At 32.8% G+C, this 24070-nt stretch overlaps 5 protein-coding genes and 1 long non-coding RNA gene across 7 annotated transcripts in view; 2 read left to right on the top strand and 4 right to left on the bottom strand.

Annotated features, from left to right (window-relative positions):
• LOC104715519 overlaps nt 1-1717 on the top strand; it is a 3060-nt gene extending 1343 nt beyond the window's left edge. The window contains exons 2-5 of the mRNA XM_010432914.1: nt 2-159; nt 543-636; nt 733-844; nt 1353-1717. Of these exons, the coding sequence (XP_010431216.1) occupies nt 2-159; nt 543-636; nt 733-844; nt 1353-1557 (569 nt within the window). The 3' untranslated portion in view covers nt 1558-1717. The remainder of the gene's footprint in view (nt 1; nt 160-542; nt 637-732; nt 845-1352) is intronic.
• LOC104711601 (prostatic spermine-binding protein) lies at nt 2255-3503 on the bottom strand. The gene is made up of 4 exons (XM_010428295.2): nt 3287-3503; nt 3047-3201; nt 2727-2782; nt 2255-2515 (listed from the first exon to the last, which is right to left on the bottom strand). The coding sequence occupies exons 1-3, from the start codon at nt 3424-3426 to the stop codon at nt 2769-2771; spliced, it is 309 nt and encodes a 102-aa protein (XP_010426597.1). The 5' UTR covers nt 3427-3503; the 3' UTR covers nt 2255-2515; nt 2727-2768.
• Nucleotides 7997-9904, bottom strand: LOC104711600. Of its 2 annotated transcripts, XR_755360.2 has the most exons (4): nt 9745-9904; nt 8970-9179; nt 8786-8897; nt 7997-8359 (listed from the first exon to the last, which is right to left on the bottom strand). It is a non-coding gene; the product is annotated as an uncharacterized LOC104711600 (long non-coding RNA). The 2 variants fall into 2 exon arrangements; XR_755359.2 differs by having other exon boundaries at nt 7997-8897; nt 9745-9902.
• LOC104711599 (CDPK-related kinase 5) lies at nt 12196-15355 on the bottom strand. Its single transcript, XM_010428294.2, has 11 exons — nt 14446-15355; nt 14197-14327; nt 14061-14102; nt 13859-13967; nt 13696-13774; nt 13319-13615; nt 13132-13244; nt 12941-13048; nt 12784-12846; nt 12527-12694; nt 12196-12439 (listed from the first exon to the last, which is right to left on the bottom strand). The coding sequence occupies exons 1-11, from the start codon at nt 15019-15021 to the stop codon at nt 12302-12304; spliced, it is 1824 nt and encodes a 607-aa protein (XP_010426596.1). The 5' UTR covers nt 15022-15355; the 3' UTR covers nt 12196-12301.
• Nucleotides 18838-20669, bottom strand: LOC104711597 (phosphoglycerate mutase-like protein 4). Its single transcript, XM_010428293.1, has 7 exons — nt 20558-20669; nt 20392-20470; nt 20175-20225; nt 19986-20096; nt 19541-19672; nt 19376-19451; nt 18838-19279 (listed from the first exon to the last, which is right to left on the bottom strand). Exons 1-7 carry the CDS (start codon nt 20575-20577, stop codon nt 19056-19058), a joined length of 693 nt encoding a protein of 230 aa, XP_010426595.1. The 5' UTR covers nt 20578-20669; the 3' UTR covers nt 18838-19055.
• LOC104711596 (LOB domain-containing protein 28-like) lies at nt 21429-22167 on the top strand (the record flags this gene model as incomplete). Its single annotated transcript, XM_010428292.1, has 1 exon — nt 21429-22167. A coding segment is annotated over one exon (630 nt), but the record flags the coding sequence as incomplete, so codon positions are not given.

Genomic DNA, 24070 nt, shown 5'->3' with positions numbered 1-24070 from the left:
TTGTCGTTAGGGTTCGTGGAGGTTTTGGTTTACAATGCTTATCACTCTTCTTCTTCCTACACAAGTCACCATCCAACTTCTTTCACCCACATTCCTTTTCAATCTTTCCAAACTTCTATCTCCGTCTCAGTCTTCGCTGCATTCCCTTGCGCACAACAGGTGACAATTTCTTGAAATCTCATGCATATACGAACAATGTGTTTTATTATAAAACTACTCACGTAAGACTTCTTGTTAATCATGGCCGAAAAACCCTAGAACACATGATATGTAGTCTCAATTTGTTTCGATCCATAATGTAGGCCAGTCGTAAAAAAGAAGTATGATTATTTATTAGTACTGTGATTGTCAAAATTTCCTAGAGATTTAATATTTTTGCTAAAAGAAATAAGATTAGTTATTAGTAACAATGGAATTATTATATAGATTATTTAAATCAGTAAGATGAAAGATATATGTAATATTGAGTTATTTCGATTTTTAATTTTTTTTTTCTATTTTTGTAAGTAGTTCATTTTGATTTTATGATATGGTACCAAAAGGTTATTCCCGGGATGATAGAGAAAGTGAAAGGAACTATACTCTTCACCGGTTGCTCGGCGTCTTTGAATGGCGTTGCTGGTTTCTCCGAACTATGTAATTAATGTCCTCAAGATTTTTAATAATTTGATTTCTTTTAGTATTCGTTAAAAAGGAATGATCAGTAAAAATATATATTTGGAATCGGAACAGGCTGTGGGAAATTTGCATTGAGGGCACTGTCTCAATGCTTAGCAAAAGAATATCAAGCTTTTGGAATACATGTGGCTCATGTTATCATCGACGGCGTGGTTGGACCTCCACGGTACGCAAATTATATTATGCCTTCCTATTCCATTTTTCATTATAAGTTATAAGAAATGAATCTAGACCACAAAATATCTGTCCGAAAAAAGGCTCTTTTAACTTTATATAGCTTCCACAAACGGCAAAGATTCTGATCCAAACCGACAAGATTCTTACCTCATATAAAGAACAAAAAAAAATATATTTTAAACTCGCAAATAAATAATTTTGTGAGTACTCCATTTCTTATTTGTTTACTCTTGTTTTTTTTTCTTCTATCAAATGAAAACCAATTTAGTGTATATATGATTCCTTAGCCTCCATTTTTTTTTTTGGTAAAATCCTTAGCCTCCATTTGTTTATCTTCTTCATATTAATGGTCAATGATGAAAAAGAGATGAACTTTAATAGAGTCCCCCACACCCACAACGGTCCACACACTACTACTGACACATTTAAGTATTCGAAGGTCAATCAAAATGAATAAGTATCGCATCGCTAAATTCTCTTGGAAATGTATTTTTCAGAGAAATAAACATCCCTCCTCGAGGAATGGTCGCGAACCAATCATTCAGCGTAGGAGGCGAAGATGGAGAAGGAGAAGGAGAAAGCTCGGGAGTGATGGGAATGGATCCTGATGTATTGGCTCAAACATATTGGTACCTCCATGTCCAAGACCGAAGAGCTTGGACCCATGAACTTGATATCCGACCATCAAACACAAGATTCTAGCTAGTACTTTTAAAATATATGAATCGATTCTTATGGTTTCTGATTTTATTCAATGTTCTTTGAGCCATATATATATATGTATGTATGTATATTCTTGTGTTTGGAATGTAATTAAGTACTCTGAAGGATTTGTTAATGATTGGTGTGAATGATCTATCAATCTCTTATCTCTCTAAATAGTTGGATTTTGGTTTTTAGTTTGCGTAACTTTTGAGATGATGATTTGGTTTTGTCGGCTAAGGCTTGAGCTTTCTAAAATTTTGTGGCGTTAAATTTGAAAAGGTACAAGTGCCTTCGTGTTCGAATTGGAGACACAAGAAGAACCGACAAGTCATGTGAATGGACATAAGATCCGATCACAAAATAAAAAGGGACCCCCTTAAAAAAAAGGTAAAATTAGAAACAATCGTCCTTTAAGTGTTGTCACGTCAAGGAAACTACTCTATGTTTCGGGGTCCATTTTTTTCACTCAAAGAGAGTGAAACTTTGATGATGGTCAGGTCGTCAAGAGAATTTCATCAAGGAGTCTTGTAGCTTTCTTACATTTTTTGAATGAAAAAAATTAAATAAGAGTACTGATAATGTTGATCAAAGAACACATGGGAGTTCTTTAACTAGACATATGAGCTAGAGCATCGTGTGGACGCAAAACAAGACCAGGGACAGGGACAGTGAGTTAAAGAAGTTACATGCCACCTCAAAAACAAAAAAAATAGTGGTATTCGTACTTGTGAGTAATCAAAACAAGAGTTTACAAATCGTCTTTGGAGAAAGGCATTATAAAATCTCTAAACTCTCTGATTGAAGAGAACTAAACTCTTCGTTTGTAAAACAAAAATTATCGACATCTCTGGCATAAACATAAGAGGCATGTATTATAGAAACCGGTATATGATTTAGTTTACCTTTGCAATAGATGATCTTTGATAAACTGCTTCTTTTGCTTCTATCTTTTACCCTGAGTTACATAAAGGATCACAAAGAAAGAAAGAAATCACATAACCGAGGAAAAATACTATCACATAGACAACAACGAGAGATAGATTCAACCAAAAATGGAGCTCGTAGTCATAAGACTGAAACAACAACAACAACAACAACAACAACAACAACAACAACAACAGAACATAAACTGCTATGCTTGTGCTAACCGTAGTCGGTTTGATTACCTTAAGAAAGCTCTCTTATGCTAAGAAATGTTTATGAGTCTCTCAATCTTGTTTCCCTAAAAATCAAATCCAAACAGAGAGATTTTAGTGATAACAACAACACAACCTAATCACTGTAAGCAACAACATTCCCAATTTGTAAATAGAAACTTAAAGAGTGATCCAATTCCAATTTCAGTGATCTCTCTCCCCACAAAAATTAAGCAAAACCTAATTTATTAATCAATCAAAGATTCATAAACCCTAAATCGAAGCAAGTGTGAACAAATCAAGATTTATAAAGAAACCCTAAATTGATAAAAAAAAAAAAAAAAAAAAACCTTTGAATAGGCGAGTGACTTTATCAACAAGAGAGTCTTCTTCCTCTTCCTCTTCCTCATCTCCTTCTTCATCGTCGTCGTCGTCGTCTTCGTCGTCATCAGAATCCGAATTGGAATCAGTAGAATCATCTTCGCTCAATTCGCTATCATCTCCACTGAATCAAACAAATCCAGAACCAATAAAAAAACTAACGAAATCAAATCTGAGAAATTAGATCACAGCGAAAATAAGCAAAATACCTCAAACTCCGATCATCTTCTTCTTCGTCGTCTTCTTCGCTGCTACTCTCGCCATCGACATCATCATCGTCATCATCTTCTTCGTCTTCTTCCTCATCTGAGCTATAGTCATCATCAATGATCTCCTTCTCATCCGTCATTGAACTTTCAAAAAAAAAAGCAAACGGGCTTTTTTGATTTTTTTTGTTTTTCTTTCAAAGTGACCGACCATTAAACATTGTCGGAGCCCCGACCCGAAACTCTCTAATTATTATTCCATTTGTTTCTCCATTTTTTTTTGTTTGTTTTATATTTTATCTGATGTTTTGTAAGTTTTTTTTAATATAAATAAATATAAATGAATTTGACAACTTGTAAGCATTTATATTCTACGGTATCTTTTATGATTGGTTAAATTTGTTTTAAATTAAAATGTAAATAATATTTTTGTTTTGGAAAGAAAAATAAATTATCTAAATTTGTGTTTTTTTTTTTTTATCTTAAACATCAGAGAGATTATTATTATTATTTGTTTGTTTTGTTTTATTGTTATTACTTATTAGTCTACAAGATCTTTATGAATATCAAGCTTATACAAAATATATGATTTTCATCGATATCACTGCTTAAACTTATGTCAATTTAATATTAATTTGTATCAATTAATAGAAACTCAAATATTTTTTATTTGATCAATTAACTCAACTTTATTGACCTTTCAACCAATATATAATTTTTAATTAACCGTAATTGTATATGTGTTTTAGTTTTTTATAGTAAGTTGTTATATTCTACGTTTAAAATTTACATTTACTATAATAAATACATCAATATGAATTCATATACTTTTCTTTTAACTGAATTCAAGTATATTTTCTTTAATATTTTTTTTTACACCCATCAAAATACTTATGAATGTCTTGATTAAATTCCACAAATAAATAATTTAAATATATTTCAGTTATAAAATATTGTATGTTTACTACATTCATTTCACCTACATCGCATGAGATTTTTTAGTTACAAATATTATAATGATGAGTGATAATTACAAACAACAAAGCATCGATACAAACTATTTCTTGTAATTCCATTACAAAATAAAATGCACAAAACTTGTTTCTAGTCCATCCATATATAAGCTATAGCATTAAACTATATATCAGAGGCAATAAGAGTATATATGCTTGATGGATTTTAGTTTTGCAGTAAAATTAGTTTTGTCTATAGCATTTATTTTGGCATTAGTTTAGTCTCTTGAGGGAAAATCTCTAGTCTTAAAATGGATTTTAGTTTTCTTAATCTCTTGTCACTTGCTTCAAATTCTCAAAGGAAATTAGCATAATAATTCTTCATCTAATTTTCTTTCTTTTATGCATTTTTTAGGTGTTTTTACTAGCCTTGGCGTGTTGTTGTTGGTTGGATTAACCTTCCGGGTATACATCTGATTTAAGAGACAGATGAAGATCAAGCAAAAACAATTGTTCTTCAAATGTAATGGTGGCATCCTCCTGCAACAACAGCTTCATTCGAATGCAGACAACGTTCAGAGGACAACAATCTTCTCCTCCACGGACTTAGACAATGCTACTAAAGGTTTTAACACCAACAGGGTGCTTGGACAAGGTGGCTAGGGAACCATTTACAAGGGCATGCTTCTAGATGGTAGAATCATGGCGGTTAAGAAGTTCAAAGCCGTTGATGAAAACAATCTAGAACAATTCATCAACGAGCTTGTGATTCTCTCCCAAATCAATCACAAAAACATCGTCAAAGTACTTGGATGATGCTTGGAAACCCAAGTTCCTATGCTCGTGTATGAATATGTTCCCAACGGAGATCTCTCCAACCTTCTCCATCACAGCACATCTGATACATCCTGGGAACTGCGTCTCTGCATTGCAACAGACATTGTTGGAGCGTTATCGTACCTGCATTCAGAGGCTTCCATCAAGATTTATCATAGGGACATCAAAAGCTCCAACATTATGCTAGATGAGAACAACCGAGCCAAGATCTCAGACTTCAGGATTTCATAAATATCAATTCGTATCAATGTATCAAATTTATATATGTTAATCTCACAAATTAATCAAAACGTTGTCAATCTCACAATGTCAAATCTATTGCAATTTTTACAATTTAAACACATACTACAATCAATATAATATATACAAATTCAAATTTGAAGTCTAATAGTTAAAGAAATGTTGCATATACTTTTTATAAATTTAAATAAAATTCAAGATTTATAGTTATACATATTGTAATTTGTTTCTTTTGGTTGTTTTGATAATTTTTTAATATATCAAAATTTAGTTTTAGATAATAATTTGTAAAGCCTAATAGTTTTTTAGTTTACAAATAATATGTCTTAGTCACAATTATTATGCTAATTTTTAATGAATGTATTTGTAAGCTTACTACATTCATTTCCCCCACACATTGCGTGAGATTTTTTTAGTTACATATCTTAATAATAAAGTAAGGTTTTAACAAAATCCAAGATTTGAAAACTGACATGTGTCATTCTATTCAATTTTAATATATAAAGTCTATCAATTTTATTAATTTATTAATTAAAAACTCATTGAAGATCTATTTTAAAGATATAGAAAACAATTATACAGTATTAAATATGAATTTATTTTCATATTTCTTTATCTTTTATTTATATTAATAGAGTACTATATAATATATGAGATGTTTGAAAGAAAAATGAAGAATCACATCAAACTTTTTTTAATGAATTAACAAAATGCTAATGTGACAATAAAACATAGATAGTGTATTATATAATATATGAGATGTTTGATAAAAAAATGAAGAATCACATCAAACCTTTTTTAATAAATTAACAAAATGCTAATGTGACAATAAAAAAATAGATAGTATGACATTTGAGAGTCTACTTTATTTGTTATAAAAACACATACGTAAAATTATTTTTCTTAGCTTTTGCTTATATTTTAGGAAAAATGTTTGTCAGCTACTTGAGGTATACCCCAACACATAGCCACACATACAAACAATATAAATGTCTTCTTAACTACGTCAACTATAGTCATCACATAAGGACATCTATAAACAAACATAGGTTATGTGTACAACACCATAAACATTCAACTCCGGTGGTTGGTTCGCCGGAATCCGGCGTTGACCAGTATTGACCGATATTGACCAGTTTTAACCGGTGTTGACCAGTGTTGACCGGCGTTGACCAGAAAAAAAAAATTCAAAAAAAATATTTTTTTCTTTTTTCCTAAATATAAAATTATTTTTCATGTATTTTTTATAAATAAATAAAAAGATAAATGATTTGTATAATTACAAAAACAAAATATAACAACAAAAAGTTATACAAAAATAAAATCTTATATGACAAAAAAGTAAAAATTATATACCAAAAAAAAGTAAAAATTATATGACAAAAAAAAATTGTGGTATATCTAGTAACTAATTTTGTTAATACAAAAAATATACAAAAAATAATATAATAAAACTATACCACCAAAATTTTATATGTAGTAGATTTTTTCATAAAACTATAACAAATATATACCTTTTTTTCAAAAATCATTTTTTATTTTGTATTTTCAAAGGTGGGGATTATAAATATATATATATATATTTACTTATTTATAAGATTATATCATTTGAAATATATACAAGACATTGCCAACTATTTCTTTATTTTTAATAAGAAGAAGAAAGGAAGAAAATAATGAAAATTGTATTTATTTAAATGAAAGACATATATCTAGAAAATACTTAAAAAACAAAAGTTGATTTTGTAAATCAAAGGTTGGTCTTGTAAAATCAAAGGTTGGTCTTGTAAAATCAAAGAAATAGTTGGCAATTCCTTGGATATATTTCAAATGACATAATCTTATAAATAAGCAAAAAAAAGAAGATATATTTAAAATCCCTACCTTTGAAAATTCAAAACAAAAATGAATTTTAAAAGGAAAAGGTATATATTTGTTATAATTTTATGAAAAGATCTACTACACATAAAATTTTGTTGTATAACTTTTTGTTGTTATATTTTGTTTTAGTAAATTATACAAATCATTTATCTTTTTATTTATTTATCAAAAATACATGAAAAGAAAGAATTTTTTTTTTTTGATTTTTTTTTTCTGGTCAACGCCGGTCAACACTGGTCAACGCCGGTTAAAACTGGTCAATATTGGTCAATACTGGTCAATGCCGGATTCCGGCGAACCAACTACCGGAGTTGAATGTTTATGGTGTTGTACACATAACCTATGTTTGTTTATGTATGTCCTTATGTAACGACAATAGTTGACGTAGTTAATAAGACATTTATATTGTTTGTATGTGTGGCTATGTGTTGGGGTATACCTCAAGTAGCTAACAAACATTTTTCCTATATTTTACATATGTTTTGCTTTTTGTTTTTGTGATGAGAAACTATTGGGTTGGCCATTTAAATTGGTTGATTGGAATAGGTTCAAGCCGGTTGCACAAAGTCCAGCCTGACAACTGAAAGTCTCTGAAGGTTAATTGAGTGCATGATTTAAGCTCAGTTTGGGTTATTCATCTTTTGTATCTGCAGAATTGTCCTGTCCGGTTATTTTCCTTTACAGGTTGTTGATGAGAAGCCAAAAAAAGAAAAGAACTTGCAATCAAAGTCTTTCGGTTAAATAAACCATTTCAAACACTTGGTTCATTTGAAGGACTCTCTTTGAAGTCTTCTCATGGTTCGCATTGCTATCTTTTTTAGAGAAAATAAAATTGTTAAATTAGAGTTACAGCGAAAAAAATTATTAAGAGAAGATCACAACTTTACAATCCAATCTGTTTTGGTACAAAGAACCAATTTACTTGGTCGGTATTTTATATCATTTTCTCTCTTGTCATCTCTGTCTCGCCTTCGGTCGCCGCCCACCGTGCTAATCCTTCATAATCTTGCTCCCTCCATGATCCCTTGTAGCATGGTCACGGTCATGTCTGTTGTCTTGTCTCTGCTTCCTCCGTCCCAGTCTCTGAGATGTTTATTCTCTCTTGGTCTGTCATGAGAGACCTTTTCTGGTTCCCTTTCTTTTGTCCTTACCCCGAGTTTTCTCACTGCAGACAAGGCCACAACATTATCAGCACCAAAATTGGTCCCAACGAGTTTAGTGAGAAATGAAAATGATATCCCAAGTCCACCACCAAGCCTGAGTATGACTCCAACTACCAACAATGTATAAAGTCTATAAAACCACTAACCTTGGTTGCTAGAAAAGAAAGAGCTACTAAGTACCAGATCACATTCATAGTAGCGCAAGTCCAACATACCACAAACATTTAGAGATGTAGAAAATACGAAAAGAGAAACGGGTTTTCTAATGCTCCCAACTCCAACTACCAAGAATGTAAAGTGTACAACACCAGTAATATTCAGCATCACCTAAACGTTTAATTAGTCCATAAGATTCAAACTCCCTTTTAGTCCTAAGCTCAGTTGATTCGTAGTTATACAGGCTAAACTTCACGCAGAACAAAACTCACATGTCATAAGAAAAGTCACTCAACACAAAAATAAGCAAAAGTTACAAGTCTTGAAACGAATAATGTCATTGTATGGATCTCCGGAAGCAATCGGATCATTTATTCAGGTCATCTGCATATAAGATTTTCAATATTAACTTAGATTTCCCAAACAGCAAAAGGGCATGAATTGAAAGAAACATACATTTCTGTAAGTCCTCACTCCTCAGCAGCCTTTTCAACACCTTTTTTTTTCCAAAAGAGGGTTTATGAATCCTCTCCCTTTTCGGTGCCTAGTCGAAACAGAATTAGGTGCATCATACAGGAGAGTCAACTTCTGGCTTGGGTGGACATTTCATAAGATTATCATTGTGATTATCATTTTGGGTTTATAGCTCAGCTGATCCAAGTGAACCTGACGAGTTTTAGGGAAGACATTAACAACTCAAATCTGTGAGAACAAGATCAGAATGCAGATACAAAAGTGTGTTTCATATCAAACAAACATGCAACACTATAAGGCAGGCGGCTATGAAAACTTCCTTAAAAGTCATATTACGTAAAACGTATTTAAAAAGTGAACCAGATCACAATTACAATTAAATTACAGTAAAACGGATTAACCTAAACCGAAAGCTAATTACAATTAAATAACCAAACCGGCTCAACTATTTCACTCCTAATAATCACCTTCATAGTAGCTAAATTCCTAGATACTGAATCAATATAGACTTGATGCATCTATATAAATAACAACTCAATTTAAAACTAAATACTGAGTGTTACAATGCAATCGAATATAGAAACGACGCAAGTATAAAACGACTTGGGTATTCAATTTGACGAAGTAGAACAACCAATGTTGAATCTGGTGCTCGCAAAGGGATCATTACCATAAACTATACTCTAGAAAGAGCTGAACGGGCAGAAGTTAAACAAGAGTAATCACGAATCAGCAAAGTTGAGATAAAGAGACGAACCAGCTAAAGCTGAAGATCATATGTCTTTGGTTCTTCTCTCGCAGCTCAGCTAGGGTTCTACTTCTCTCCATCACCAACACTCTTCTACCATCAATCTCAAAACTTCTTTTAGAGAACCGATTTGTTGAATCTATAGCTTAGACCTAATAGACAATGTGAAGAAACTAAAACTGGAGAGAGAGCGAGAGACAAACTGAATCCCAAACCGGGTCAACCAAACATAAATTGAATCGCAAACCGGTTTTTCCGGTTATTAAGTAATCCGGTCCGACATCCAAAATTATCTGGAAACCGGATTTTCCGGTTATTAAGTAATCCGGTCCGACATCCAAAATTATCTGGAAACCGGATTTTCCGGTTATTAAGTAATCCGGTCCGACATCCAAAATTATCTGGAAACCGGATTTTCCGGTTATTAAGTAATCCGGTCCGACATCCAAAATTATCTGGAAACCGAATTCTATGTGCCGATACTATCAAATCATGTTCTTGCGATGATTACTAGTCGATGAAAGCTACAACACTTTTTCTTTTTCTTATTGAAAGTTTTTTTTTTATTTTATTTGATCTACAATGTATTTGTTCTCGTTTATGGCCGTAAACAACAAATTTGTTTGTTTATAAACTAAAATTTTCTTCTATTGATGTCAAGAACTAATGTCGTACGTACGTTGCTTTGTGAATTTCTCTTGTTTTAGCCTTAAATGTCGCCTTAGGTGTGTAATCACATATTCACATCTATCGACTGTCGCTGATGGGTCAAATTTCCACAAATTCTTCGAACTCACTTAGCATTTCTCTTGTTTTTTTTCCTTCTACGTATTGTTCTTCGTAAATTGTTCAAAACTTCGGATCTTTCACAAAATCTCTGGGGACTCAATTTGTAAAAAAAAAAAAAAAAATTACTTTGTTGGTTAATAATACATTTTACAAAAAAAGATAATAATAAAAAACGAAAAAGTATGTGATGCATAAGCATAACTAAATAATTAATTATATAATAAAGCTGGTTGATTAGTCTAAAGTCTAAACAAATGGTAGATAGTTACATTCGTGTTATGTTTTACTTATTTTTAGCTTATATTTTATTTATGTTTTACTTTGTAAATTTTAATGCATATAATTATAATTGAACACACAAATTGTTGGCAAAATGAGTTTATAGGAATGAATTTTAATTATTGATGAGGATTTTAGTATATATTTGTTTATTTTAATTTTAGAAATTTTAAATATTTTAAATTAGTTTGACATAAAAAACAATTAGTACTTATAACATGCTGTTGGGTAGACATTCGCAAGAAAATAGAACATGTCATTGGCATAAGCATTGACGGCATTAATGGTAATACATCAGTCAGAGGATGCAAAAAGACATTTCTGACAGACATGTTTAACATAGGTCTTTCACCATACTTTGATATGAAGTGGTTCTTGTCGACGAATTACACTCCGACGGTTCAACTTAAATGGTTAGTACACACTGCCAATGTATCTTTTTTTTTTTTGGTGTCCCAAGAAAAACCGTTGCAAGTGTCAAAATCTCAAAGATTCTGAAATTGGATATCCATCATATTCTTGCTCTAATGGTTACACCGGCAACAATATATTATGGGTGGATGCAAAGGTGATATTTCTTATAATCTTATATTACTGCATTGTGAGAAGGAATTTACTTTATTATAACATTTCCTTTATAGACATAGTGTCAAATGCTTCATGCTGATGGAAGACACAAATGTTGTGATGGAGGCACTTGTGTGAACACTCCAATAGACTTTTATTGTGTATACAAGAAGAACAAGTCATTGTTTATAATTATAGGTAAACACAAAAACCTTTAGTCATGAATTGATATGATATTATACACTATGACGGATAAATATACTATAATCTAGATAAGTTAAAAGAAGTTGAACATATCAAACACATGTTACAAATATACGATAACATATATATATATGTTTTAAGATAGATGACGCTCTAGGAGAAAGTGAAGAATGTCAGAAACATCATCAATCTTCCTAAGTTAAACATCATCATTATTCTCTACAAACCTAACACACACACACTTAATTCTCATCAATCGTCTGACAAGTTTGCATATACCCATTCTAATAAGGATCCCGTAAAAAACAACTGCCTCCTCTGTCGCGGAAGAATTCTATCCCATACAATAAAAGTTTTAAGACAATAAAATAGTGGTTTACAAATTTTTCTCTTTATTGTAATGATTTTTCAGAACAATAATTTAATAGAGAAAATTTTTGGAAAATAAGATTGGTATCAAAAGACCAAAATCTAGAAGAATGTCAGAAATCGTCATAAGTTACCAAGTTTGGAAAAATATATCATCATTTTCTCTAAAAACCGTTACCTAACACACACACTTGTCTTTTTTGCTACACACACACTTGTCTTTTTTTTTCAATATTTTCTTCTCAGCTTTCATAACAAAAGTCAAAAGCCACATATTATATAACTCTCTAAGAAAAGCTCCTAGGAGAAAGTGATCTCAGACAAATTTCATACATATCATTGAAGTTTCAAAACCATTCTAATGAGCTTTGATCGTACGGCTAGACACACCATGTAGCAATTTCACAAATCCGAGAAAGCTAAGCTTTCCATCAGTATGCCTAAGCCAATCGTGAAGCACTGCGTGAACCGGTACAGAAGGACCAAGACCAAGTTCCTGAAATAAAGTTTTAACCAAATGAGTTCATTTGAGCATTTTGCAAAGACTTTAGAAACAGAGTTTTGTATTAAAAAAGAGACAGACCGAAGCGAGTTCATCGATCATGATGGGTCGGTTTCCTTCCTTTTCAAAAAGCTCATAAGCACAACGAGCGTGTTGTTCCCATCTATCAAGAGCTTCTAGCTGGTGAACACTCAATGCAGCTGCACAAAATTCCTCAAAGTCCATTCTTCTATATTGAAGAGCACTCAGCTACAAAGACGGTCCAATAAGAATTATCAATTACCATAAGTCAAATTGTGTGGTTCAAACATTGATATGCACGAATTTAAGGCTCTTACTTGTGCTAAGAATTCTGGAATACGTGAATCCTTCATTGCATCTGTTGCCATTTTCATCAGAGCCTAACAAAGAGAGTTTGAGTCAGTGTCATGATGATATTAATAACCAAAGCATACAGAAGATAATCTGAAACAGGACAGAAGATAGAAAACTTACGGATTTGATGTTTTCTAGACTTATGGTTCCGTTCTTACTAGGTTCTAACAAAGCAAACTGCTCCCTCAGATAGAACAGTTCATCAACCGTAAGTGTTTTCGATAAGGCCTGCAAGAAAATGGCTAACGTTAAGCAAAAAAACAGAAGTGACCACTGAAGCAGAAATACTGAAAAAAACTGATAAACCTCACCCTTAATGCAGCTTTACGGAGAGATGATGATCGTAAATAAGCTCTCATAAGTTTAAAAACCAGAATATCCAATGGAACCTTTGCGTCATTTGAGTCTTTTATCCATGGATGACCTGAACGAAAGTAAAATATTTTCTTACATTCTTCTTTTCACATTGGAACAATTTTGTATGCATTCTAGACTTACTTAAGGCTTGAGCAGCTGTTAATCTTCTACGAGGGTCTTTGTTTAGCAACCGCTTTACAAAATCTCTTGCCTCTGAAGATAACAAAGGCCAAGGAGGGTCGTCAAAACTCGGATCTGCTTTTAGAACAGCTCGAAAGATTCCTGATTCAGTCCTAGCCCAAAACGGTCGGCTTCCACACAAAAGAATATACACAATCACACCAACACTCCAAATATCAGCTTCTGTACTGTAAGATCTATGTAGAACTTCAGGTGCTACATAGTATGCACTGCCAACAATGTCATTGAGCCTCTCATCTGCAAATGCAATTATATAAACAAATGTAAGTCTCTAGACTCTGGAATCTACATATAGAGACGGCATATAATCTAATTACCTGGTCTCACGTAATCTGACAAACCGAAATCTATTGCCTTCAGTTGAGAGGTGTCTTCTTTTGAGGTAAAAAGAAAATTCTGATCCAAACAATTTAAGTAAACTTAATTTAGATTCCAATGAACATCAAATGTATAAGTGTAGAAAGAAAGAGCTTTTATTACCTCAGGTTTGAGATCTCTGTGTACAACACCTTGGAGATGGCAAAAGGCAACCACATTCAATATTTGTATCATAACAGTCTTTGCATCCTCCTCTGTGTACTTCCCACCTCTGCACACAAAACACCACCAAGCTCAATAAAAACAATCCGAAAACTTGTAAGAACGAACAATCCTAATTCTAAACTGGCTAAAATTTCTTTACCTTGAAAGTATTCTATCCAAAAGCTCTCCTCCTTCACATAGCCTAAAACAACAAACACAGAAACACTTGTTAAACCTTGCCAAATGCTAATTCCCAAGCTGATTTCAGTATAAAGTCAGAGCAAAAGTGAGCTTACTCCATCACTATATAAACATTATCATGATCCTCATATGCATCATAGAAATGAGGAAGGTTGTTATGACCAGACAAAGCCCTCAATATCTTCACTTCCCTCCTCACATCTTCAATTGCAATAGCCGTCGTCATCTACACAACCAAAACTGAAATTGAAAAGCTTTGTACAAGTACCATCTCTCTAATCTAAACAGATCTCGTCACAACAATCCATGTAAAACACAGAAGAAAGTCAAAATCCACTACTAACCTTAGCTTTGGGAATAACCTTAACAGCGACTTGTTGACCTTTATTATCACCCTTCTTAAACTTAGCAGCACAAGTATAACCAAAATGACCACGACCAACTTCATCACCAAGCTCATACTTACTCGCAAAGCTCTTGGAAAAACCAAAGCTTTTATCCAATCCAACACCACCACCTCCTTCAGCTTCACTCCCTTCAGGGATCGCCGACGAATTAGGCTTCACAGAGCCATGACGTCTCGCTAAAACAGCTCTGATGTGTTTAGCCGGAGAAGGAGGAGGAAACGGCCGTTTGAAGAACCGCTTCGGCGTAGAGTTACCACTACTAGCGTTAGTCGCCGGAGATCTCGCCGGAGTCTTCTTGGAGAAGAAAGAGTGAGCTGGACTCGGACTGTAGAAGGGGAAAAACGGAGACTTTTTGCCTTCATTGCTCGGTACTACACTCTGATCTTCAACAGGGTTGCCTCCATTAACGGACGAGCTCGAAGGCTTGACGGATTCAGACGCCGGAAGTGGACTATTCCTCGCCGGAGTTTGATCGGAGTTAGGTGAATTCGGCTTCGAAGTACAGAGACCCATTTACGAATCTCTACTCTTCTCACATCACACGAAAATATCAAAACCTCTCAATTGTTGTATCTCATCATCGAAATCAAAAACAAGTTAAAAATAAATTCAAACTTTTGAATCTTAGCAAAAACAAAAAAGATTAAATTTTTATAAATTTGGGGGGAGAAGTAAGAATTTTGTTATAAAAATTGTAATTTTTGCTTCGTCTTCTTTCTTTGGAATTGACTCCTTTGTCTATGGCGAATTCCAAAGCGAAAGATTTGGATCCAAGAGGAATGAGTTAAAAAGAGAAACGACGATACGTTCGCTTTTTAGAAGAAAACAAAACAAAAACAAAAAACATTTTTATTTTAACCATTTGAACAACTACTACTACTAATTACACAATTAAACTACTTAACTAGTGTTTTTTAATCACTTTAACTAAAATTTGTTACGTATCTTTGGTGGCATTTATATAATAAATATGTGTGTATGTAAAGACAAAGAACAAACTAGAAAATAGGAGAATTAGGTGAAAATTTGCCAAATTTATAACTATAGAGTGTGAATATTAATGTTGTTGTGTACTTTGTAAATCTTGGTATTATCTCAATCATGAATATAAAGGCTAACCAACTTCATTAATTATATAGAGTTTTATTATTTGGATAAGTTATTTGGGAGGAGAATTAATTCGACAATTTTAATAGACATTGACAGGGGATTGTATTATTATTATTATGCAGATGCATTTAAACTCCTGCCAACTCTTGAATGTTGTATAATAATTTCGATTATTTTTGGTAAGACCGCTAATAGTAAGTTAACCAATCATTATTGTATATTATGGATTTATATAGAATCAAAAACGTTTCGGTTTTTTTTTGTTTAGTTTTTTGCAGTTTAAAAAAAAAACAATTACTATTCTTATAGACTTTTTTGACAGTGATTAAACTAAGAAGGTGGCAAATAAATTTTTCATATGTTAACAAGTTCGAGTGCTATTTGGTTACTACAATCTACAAATAATAAAACACACATAACACATTATCGAATTTAAACCAAAAATGTAATACGAGAACACTAATACGTCTTGTTTTTTTTTGGTTTGCTATGATGGAAACGCTAATACGTATCGTATGTCCTTTTTTTTTTTTTTTGTCAAAATGTATCGTATGTCCAAGTTAAATTTTATGTGCCCGTTTACAAGTTTTGTTATTTTAAAAAGACTTAAATTGTATATGGACACACTCGGTCCGACGGTATTAAAATTGCCCTATAAGTTAATAACATCATTGTCCATGTAATAAAAATGATTGTCACTACGAACAATATATTAAAAAATTAACAAAAAGAAAATGTATGTATTGCTTCACTAATGCCAAAGCAAACAATCAGAAGTTTCTAAAATCTAACTATTATTGTTATTTGAACTTGTCTATCAATACATAGAGAAGCAACATAACTTGTAACAAAACGAAATTCCTAACTATTGTAATCCAAAATGTTATTGGTTTCGAAATGTGATGTAATAATAATCGGAGATCGACGTAAGGAGGAACAGAGAGGTGGGTGGGTAAAGCAGGACCCAGCATAGACTCTAAATGGTCCAGCTCGATAAATCGATAATAGTAATGTGTGAGTGAATAAATAAATAAGTGTAGAAGTAGGTTTGTTCCTTCCTTAATTAACGCTATTGCCATTTGGATTCTGTGGTAGGGACTCTCTATCGATGCTTCCTCGAAAAATAAAATATAAAGCTGCATTCTCTATTACTCACTTCAAGGTTACAATCGTCACTCCAACCTCTATTACTCGTTATTATGGTCATTGGTCAAAGACGTTAACTTCTCTCACGTAGAACACAAACAAACCTAACTGCTACTTGTAAGATTTTGACATTTTTTTTTTAATTAAGAACAAAATCTTTAGCTACGTTATAGGCGCAAAAGTTTGATACAAATGTTTGACGATTTTGCGTAATTAGTTATAGTTATTATTAAATAAAAGCAATACAACGTGAGACTGTATGAAAACTATAATGATTGTGTTGTATTTTGTATAATTCGTATGATGATGAAAATGAAACTTGCTTAACTTGGTTGCTTGTTGCATCCGACATATTGAGAAGCCAATTCAAATTTTGCAGCTAGCTATCATTTTTCCCCCACTTATATTCGTATGATTTAGTTTTATTTATTTCAAATGCATGCACACGTAGTGGTAAACATATTCATTATGTATCCCTTATAAGATTTTTATGTGTTGATGAATTTTGTATTTCCCTATTTTCTTGTAAATCAGTTTGACTTTTTCTTTTCTAATTGCTCATCCAAGTGAAACCTTTTATAACAAAAAAAAAAAGTGTCTAGCAAAAGACTAATTAAATATTGTGTTTTTTTTTATAGGAAAAACTAATGTAGATAAATATATAGACTAATATTTTCGATATGTACAAACGTGTATACAGAAGTTGTGCTTAATAAAAGCTAGGATCAATTTGTGATAGCAATTAACAACAATCCTAAGCTTAAAAGAGGATCAGTTAAAGAAATAAGAAAATGATACTAGCTACTTTGTTTCTAACCAAAAAGAAGAATTTATATACTTGTTTGTAATACGTGAGCAAATCATATAGTCAAGGTGACTGATTAGCGGCACGAAGCTTAACATCCCATGAACCTATCATATGAATCTTGCAATAAATAAATCACTTAATAGTAGAATAGAGCGGTGTAATGGAAACAAATGGTAAAACAAGATCCAAGAATTGTGAATAGACTTTTTACCCTTTATTTAATTTTGTGCATCCTCTCATTAAAAGAAGGGCAGAATAAATTTATAATTGATATCCTCCACTAAAAAGATCCCAAAGTCAACTTCGCAAATCTTGTGATACATATATAGTGCAGGAAGATTATATGTAAAGTGATGTATAGATTATGATTTATCGCATGGTACACCGCAATGATAAAAATAAAAATATATGGCCACCCTTTTGTATTCTCTCTTCTTCCACGTTTCCTCTGTACTCTTACAATGTTTCTTCTTCTACTGTTTAGTTAGTCTTTATTTTGTTTTCGATACAACAAAAAAAATTTCATTAGCTTTCATAATCTTGAAACATCGTCTTCAATAGAACCATTTTTAGTACTATAAAAATATGTACCGACGACGGCTCTCATCATTTGAGCTATGGTGACATACGTAATACTATTTTGTTATATAACTAGAAGCAATTGTTGTGTAACACTGTAACCACTAACATAATAACTCGAGATATACTATATAGTCTAGACTTCATTAAATGAACAAAAAAGTCGATAAAGAAAGCAACAACATGATACTCATATACTCCTAATGATGACAATCATGAAGCTTAGGAAAATAACATATCTCTACTTTGTTTTGTGTCACCCCTGTTTATGTTTTTTTTTTGCCAGTTTTACCCCTTTGCCATTGCCGCCAAAAATCAGAAGGTGCTCTTGGGGGCCAAACAATATGGTCAAATGGACTCAACGTACCTTTCTCCCTTTTTCTTTTTGATAGTGATGGCGCCAATATAAAAGGGTTATATTATTATTAAGGGGGTAAGTCTGTAAATTAAACAAAATCTCTTTCTCAATCTCCAAGAAGAAAGAAAAGTGTTTAGATGATGATCCCAATGTTATTCAAGGGTGTAACACTATAGTTTGGTTTTAGAGTTCAGTCAAGTTACTAAACAACTTCATTGTTCAATGTTTCTATTCCCAAACTTCAACACACTGTATTTGGGACACCACGATTTGGTCCCCCTCAAGAATCTTATTTCATTTCCCATATTGATTATTTTTCATTGTTCAATGTCAGAATACATTTCATCTTTTAACTTCACTGTTGCAAATGAAGAAAATGATAAAATATAAATAGCAAGTGTACTTTAACAATACTCCCAATTTACTTGATCAACTTGAGAAAACCTCCAAGTTGTGGGGTCAAATGTTAAACTTTGAAAATGGTAATGGAGTGAAACTTAAATTACATAAATGCTCTTCCAAGAGGAAGAAGAAGAGTATTGAATCTTAACCAGAGGTTCTGTCACCACCAAAACCGGATTGTAAGAAACCGGTTTGGTCCAGATGACTCACGTCCCCCCAAACTTGGATAGTCCATTTGTCTCCGTCGTATAAACGGAACACATTGACCGATGTATTGAGTATCTTTTCAACTTTTCTTGCACTTGGACAAGCTCTTTCGTAGAGAGATCGAATGGTTCCTCCATGAGACACTACTACTACTCTTTCACCTTCATCATACCCAAAAACCAATACTTAGAACATATGTGTTGGAGTCGTAATACAATAAATCTATAAGAAACAAACACACACGAAAAGTAAGAAACCTCTATGTTTGTCACCAATTCTCTGTAATGCCGATGTACATCTGTCGTAAAGTTTGTCAAGACTTTCTCCTCCACCCTTTTCATATCAATCAACAAGATTTGTTTGAATCAAGAAACCAAGCATCATTTATATAAACTAAAGCTTCTTGTTTAATAATATCTTACTGGGATATCAACGTCAGTGCGGTTAGATGAAAAGGCTTTGTAAGCTTCAGGGCGAAGTTTTGAAGCTTCTTGATAGACAAGCCCTTGCATATCTCCTAAATTTCTTTCCCGCAAATCACGATCAGTAAGTACCTGCATAGCATTTAAACACAGTTGAAAGATATATATATGCATTCAAAGCCACAAAATGTGATAGATGAAAAGAGCTTATTTCAGAACTTAGAACTATCTGCTAACAACCGCTCAACAAAAAGAGCATAAAGGTGGAGAGTCTTCAGAAGCAGCAGATTCAACAAAAGGAAGTGGGTTTCAACACATAGCTACATGTCTACGAATAATGTCTTTAAACCAAAACAAGAACCAAAACAAGAAAGAAAGAGCACAAAGGTGGAGACTTTAGGAGAAGGAAGATTCATAAAAGGAAGTAAAAGAAATGGGTTTGTACCTCAAGGTTGCCACATTGAGAAGCAATGATCTGAGCAGTCTCAAAGGCTCTCTTCAAGTCAGAAGAGTAAACATAAGATATCTTAGGCTCCTTTGATAACCGTTCTGCAACCTTCATTTCAAAAGAAGAGAAAAGTTATAAAAAAAAAACGCATCATCATTATCAAGATTCAAGTTACAACCAACATACTCTAACAGCTTGTTGTCTTCCAGCATCGTTTAACTCAACATCCAAATGACCCTGCAACATACACACACACATACCAAATCAACCAACCAACCAACCAACCAACCAACCACATTTTCTTCTTCTACATCTCCAATCAAAAATTCCCAAAAGACTATTACTTTTACATCGAATACTAACCATAGCTAATAAAAATTGAAGATACATCTATTGCAATAACCTGGATTTTTCTCTCGGCATTCCAAGAAGTTTCACCATGACGAACAACAACAATCTCAGCATAATCACGATCACCGGAACTGTAATTAAAATAACCAACAAGAACATTCCATTAACATTGAAAAAAAAACTAAAATCAGAGAAATTAGAACTTAGAAGAAGCATACTCAAAGCTTGATTCCGCCATCGGAGATTGCTGAATGAAATCGCCGGTCAATTTGCTTTTTTAGATCCGACGACGACGAGACAACCAAATTCCAAACAATAATGTGATGACAAACATTAGTGGGCTTTCATTGCTTTTTATTAATGGGCCTTTGCCCTTTGTAAACTATAGCAGATATTTAAATTAACATTTGACTTTTTTTTTGTTTTGTTTTGTCAAACATTAACTTTTTACCATAATCTTTTGGAATTATAGACGAATCAAATCAAATATTAATGTTACTAGAATCATACTGTATTAACTTTAAATAAAAAAAAAAACATTATTTCTGGATAATTATCCATTTGATTTTATCTACTGTTTTAATTATTTAAAATATTAAGTAGCTGGAAACTTTGACCTAAATATAAAACTCTGTGTCGTTGTAGGAAATCGTTAAAAAGGATCGAAAATTGCGTGGTAGGAGATTTTACTGTAGAGAAGAGAATTTACAGAGAAGTATATATATATATTCATTCTCCATCTCAAAATCTGGTTTTAATTAGAAATCGCTTAGATTCATCTTCTTCTTATATACTGTACATAATACATTATTAATGTTTATGTTTTCACCTTCTTTACCATATAGTATATCTGAGTGGACAACGCAATCCATGGTTTTTAGTTGTAACCTTAATCTCCTTAATTACTTACTGTTTGCTGTTTGGAATTCACAAAAATTGCGGCTATATATATGCTTAATTGGGATTTTCCAGTTTGTTTATGTTTATGTTTTGGGAAAAAACAATCTGACTTTTTTTTACGTTTGGTTTGATTCGGTTTAATTCAGGGTTTGAATAAATAAAAAAGATATGAAGTTATTATGTATTTAATTTAAGTGTGTAAATATATATTTTCTTTCTTCTAACAGATTTTTGTATAATCAAATGGACAAGGACAACACTATAACGCCACCATGCGCTGCGTGCAAGCACCTGAGGAGAAAGTGCACAAAAGACTGTGTGTTTGCGCCTTACTTCCCAACGAACAAACAAGAAAGCTACGAAATGGTCCACAAGGTATTCGGAGCAAGCCATGTTGCTTCACTTATCAACGAGATTCCCCCTAACCACAGAGACTTTGCAATGAGCACGCTCGCTTGGGAGGCACAACTTCGTGACAATGACCCCATCCATGGTGTCAATAGTATCTTAGACCCCCTCCAATATCAGCTTAAAGACCTTCAAAACCAAATCGCAATCGCCAAGAACGAACTCTCCTCCTCTTTCGGTATGGTCCCGACGACATTTGTGCCACCGCCTCCAATCACGTATCAGCAAAGAATCCATCCCAATCCTATGATACCGGATACGACTAATAATGACGGTTGTTTAACGGCTCAGCAGCTACAAGACGAGGCTCAGCGTTTTGCATCCACACAAACTGCTCAATTCCAGCAAACGCAAGAGTCGCAGACGCAGTACAATGAGAATGTGATGATTGTCCGTGACAAGAAGATATGAACCATACCTAAATCTTGGAAATAGTCTTGATAACCCTTTTATATTATCTTATTTGTACATAGCTACATGAACTAATGGGACGTTTAACGATTTTTAATTATTTTAGTTTTTATGCAAGTAAAGGGAACTATATACTCAGGATAAAGTGAGAATCAGTTTTTGTGGTCATGATGAATTTAGAAATCAAGCGTTTTTTGTGGTCATCAGTTTCCAGATAAACATGTTCTGTATCTACATGCAAATATCATGTTTTCAAATTTTTTTATAGATCTTTTGGCAATTAATTTGCTAGTCAGCCAAAGACATGATATATACTGTATAATCGACGTGATATACTGTATAATCGAACATGTCTTCTTGGTTCTGTATATACGATTATAATCGACGTTTTACGATTTTATTTTATTCAATTATACAGTAAAAACACCTACAAAGTCACAGTTGGTGGTTGATTCTCTCTATGATCGTACTTGTTGAATAGTGATGAAAAGTGAAGATCACATAGTTAAATCCGTCCGAACTTAATAAATTGCTAATTTAGGAGTAGTGTCAATATGTATAATAGTAATATTAAGAAGCCAAAAAAAGGTGTATAATATGATACATCAAGTTCAGTATCTACTATCTACAAATGATATAGTTGTAAATAAATGAAAGGGTAACCAATTTGATTTTCACTTCATACCAGTAACGATTTTTTAACTTACGTACAATTATTAATTTGGTTATCGAGATATATATATGTTCTAACAATCAAAAGTTCATGTGATGATGTGGAGTCAATAGTGAATGGGAGATGGGAGGATGCAGCAGATATGAGAAGGAAGATTAGAGGATTAGCTTCTACTAAAGATTCAGGATTAAGCTGGATTGAAGTGAACAACAACAATACACAAGTTTTGTCCTCAAACCAATTGTTTGATTTGAGTTTGACTTTGGCTTCATACTGGTAACGATTTTTTACCTTACAATTATTAATTTCGTTATCAAGATATATTTGAAATCTCTTTAATGTTATATGTTCTAACAATCACAAGTTCAAGTGATAATGTTGAGTCAATAGTTTGATATGTAAGGAAAATTCACTAAACATGGAACTACGCGTACAGAACATGTGGTTATGGTTCTTATATCAATTCATATGTTAATTTTTTGTTGTTGTCAAATACATATATTTTTATGTACCTATATTATTAGATACACAAACTTAAATATATTTTTTGAGTCCACATCAATCTGGCAACAACCAGGGTTTACTTCATGATGACCACACAAATGACTGGGAGGCATATGTGAACTCGTCACAACAACCTTAAGCTAGTTGTGGCCATCTAATACAAGAACCATATTCATATGGTCTATAGTTTTATAAAACCACATGTACAATGTATGTACATTGGTCTCTAAATAAATCAGAGAAGTCCATTAATTCAAAGCACTTCTTATATCACTGACATGGTGACATCACTTTCTTATTAAGCTAATCAACACTGAGAGTGCAATGATTAAAATTTTCCGTGACAGAAAGATATTATCGATCACAGTTTTGAACCATGAAATCATATATATAAAAATAAGTTTCACACTCTCCTTATTAGTCCATCTGCCATCTTCTAGCAACTCAAGGCCAACATCAATCAACATTACTTTATGGTGATCCTCTTCTATACGGACAAACCTCTTATCTCACAGATCCCTCATTAGCAACTCAAAGCCAGCATCAGTCAACACTTATACAATCGTCATTGTATAACAAGGCTCCTCTTGATCCATTTTCACCGATTGTGGTGCAATACATACATATTTCTTCTAGTGATGATAGCTCATGAGAAATGTTCCAAATGGGATCCAAAGAGCTAGGCGAGCTAGATGATCTCATTGCTGCGGTGTGTAGTAGATTCTTGAAGATAATTTCTCATACTTTTCAAATTTCGCTTCAGCCACTGAATTTCGTTCGTGAGTACACTAGTTTTCTCCCTTCTACTTTGCTTAGATCATATTAATCTCTGTTT

Source organism: Camelina sativa, chromosome 9 (genome assembly GCF_000633955.1).
Source record: "Camelina sativa cultivar DH55 chromosome 9, Cs, whole genome shotgun sequence".
Classification (NCBI taxonomy): Eukaryota; Viridiplantae; Streptophyta; class Magnoliopsida; order Brassicales; family Brassicaceae; genus Camelina; species Camelina sativa.
Note: the sequence above shows the minus strand (reverse complement) of the source record. Positions and strands in the feature narration are given on the sequence as shown.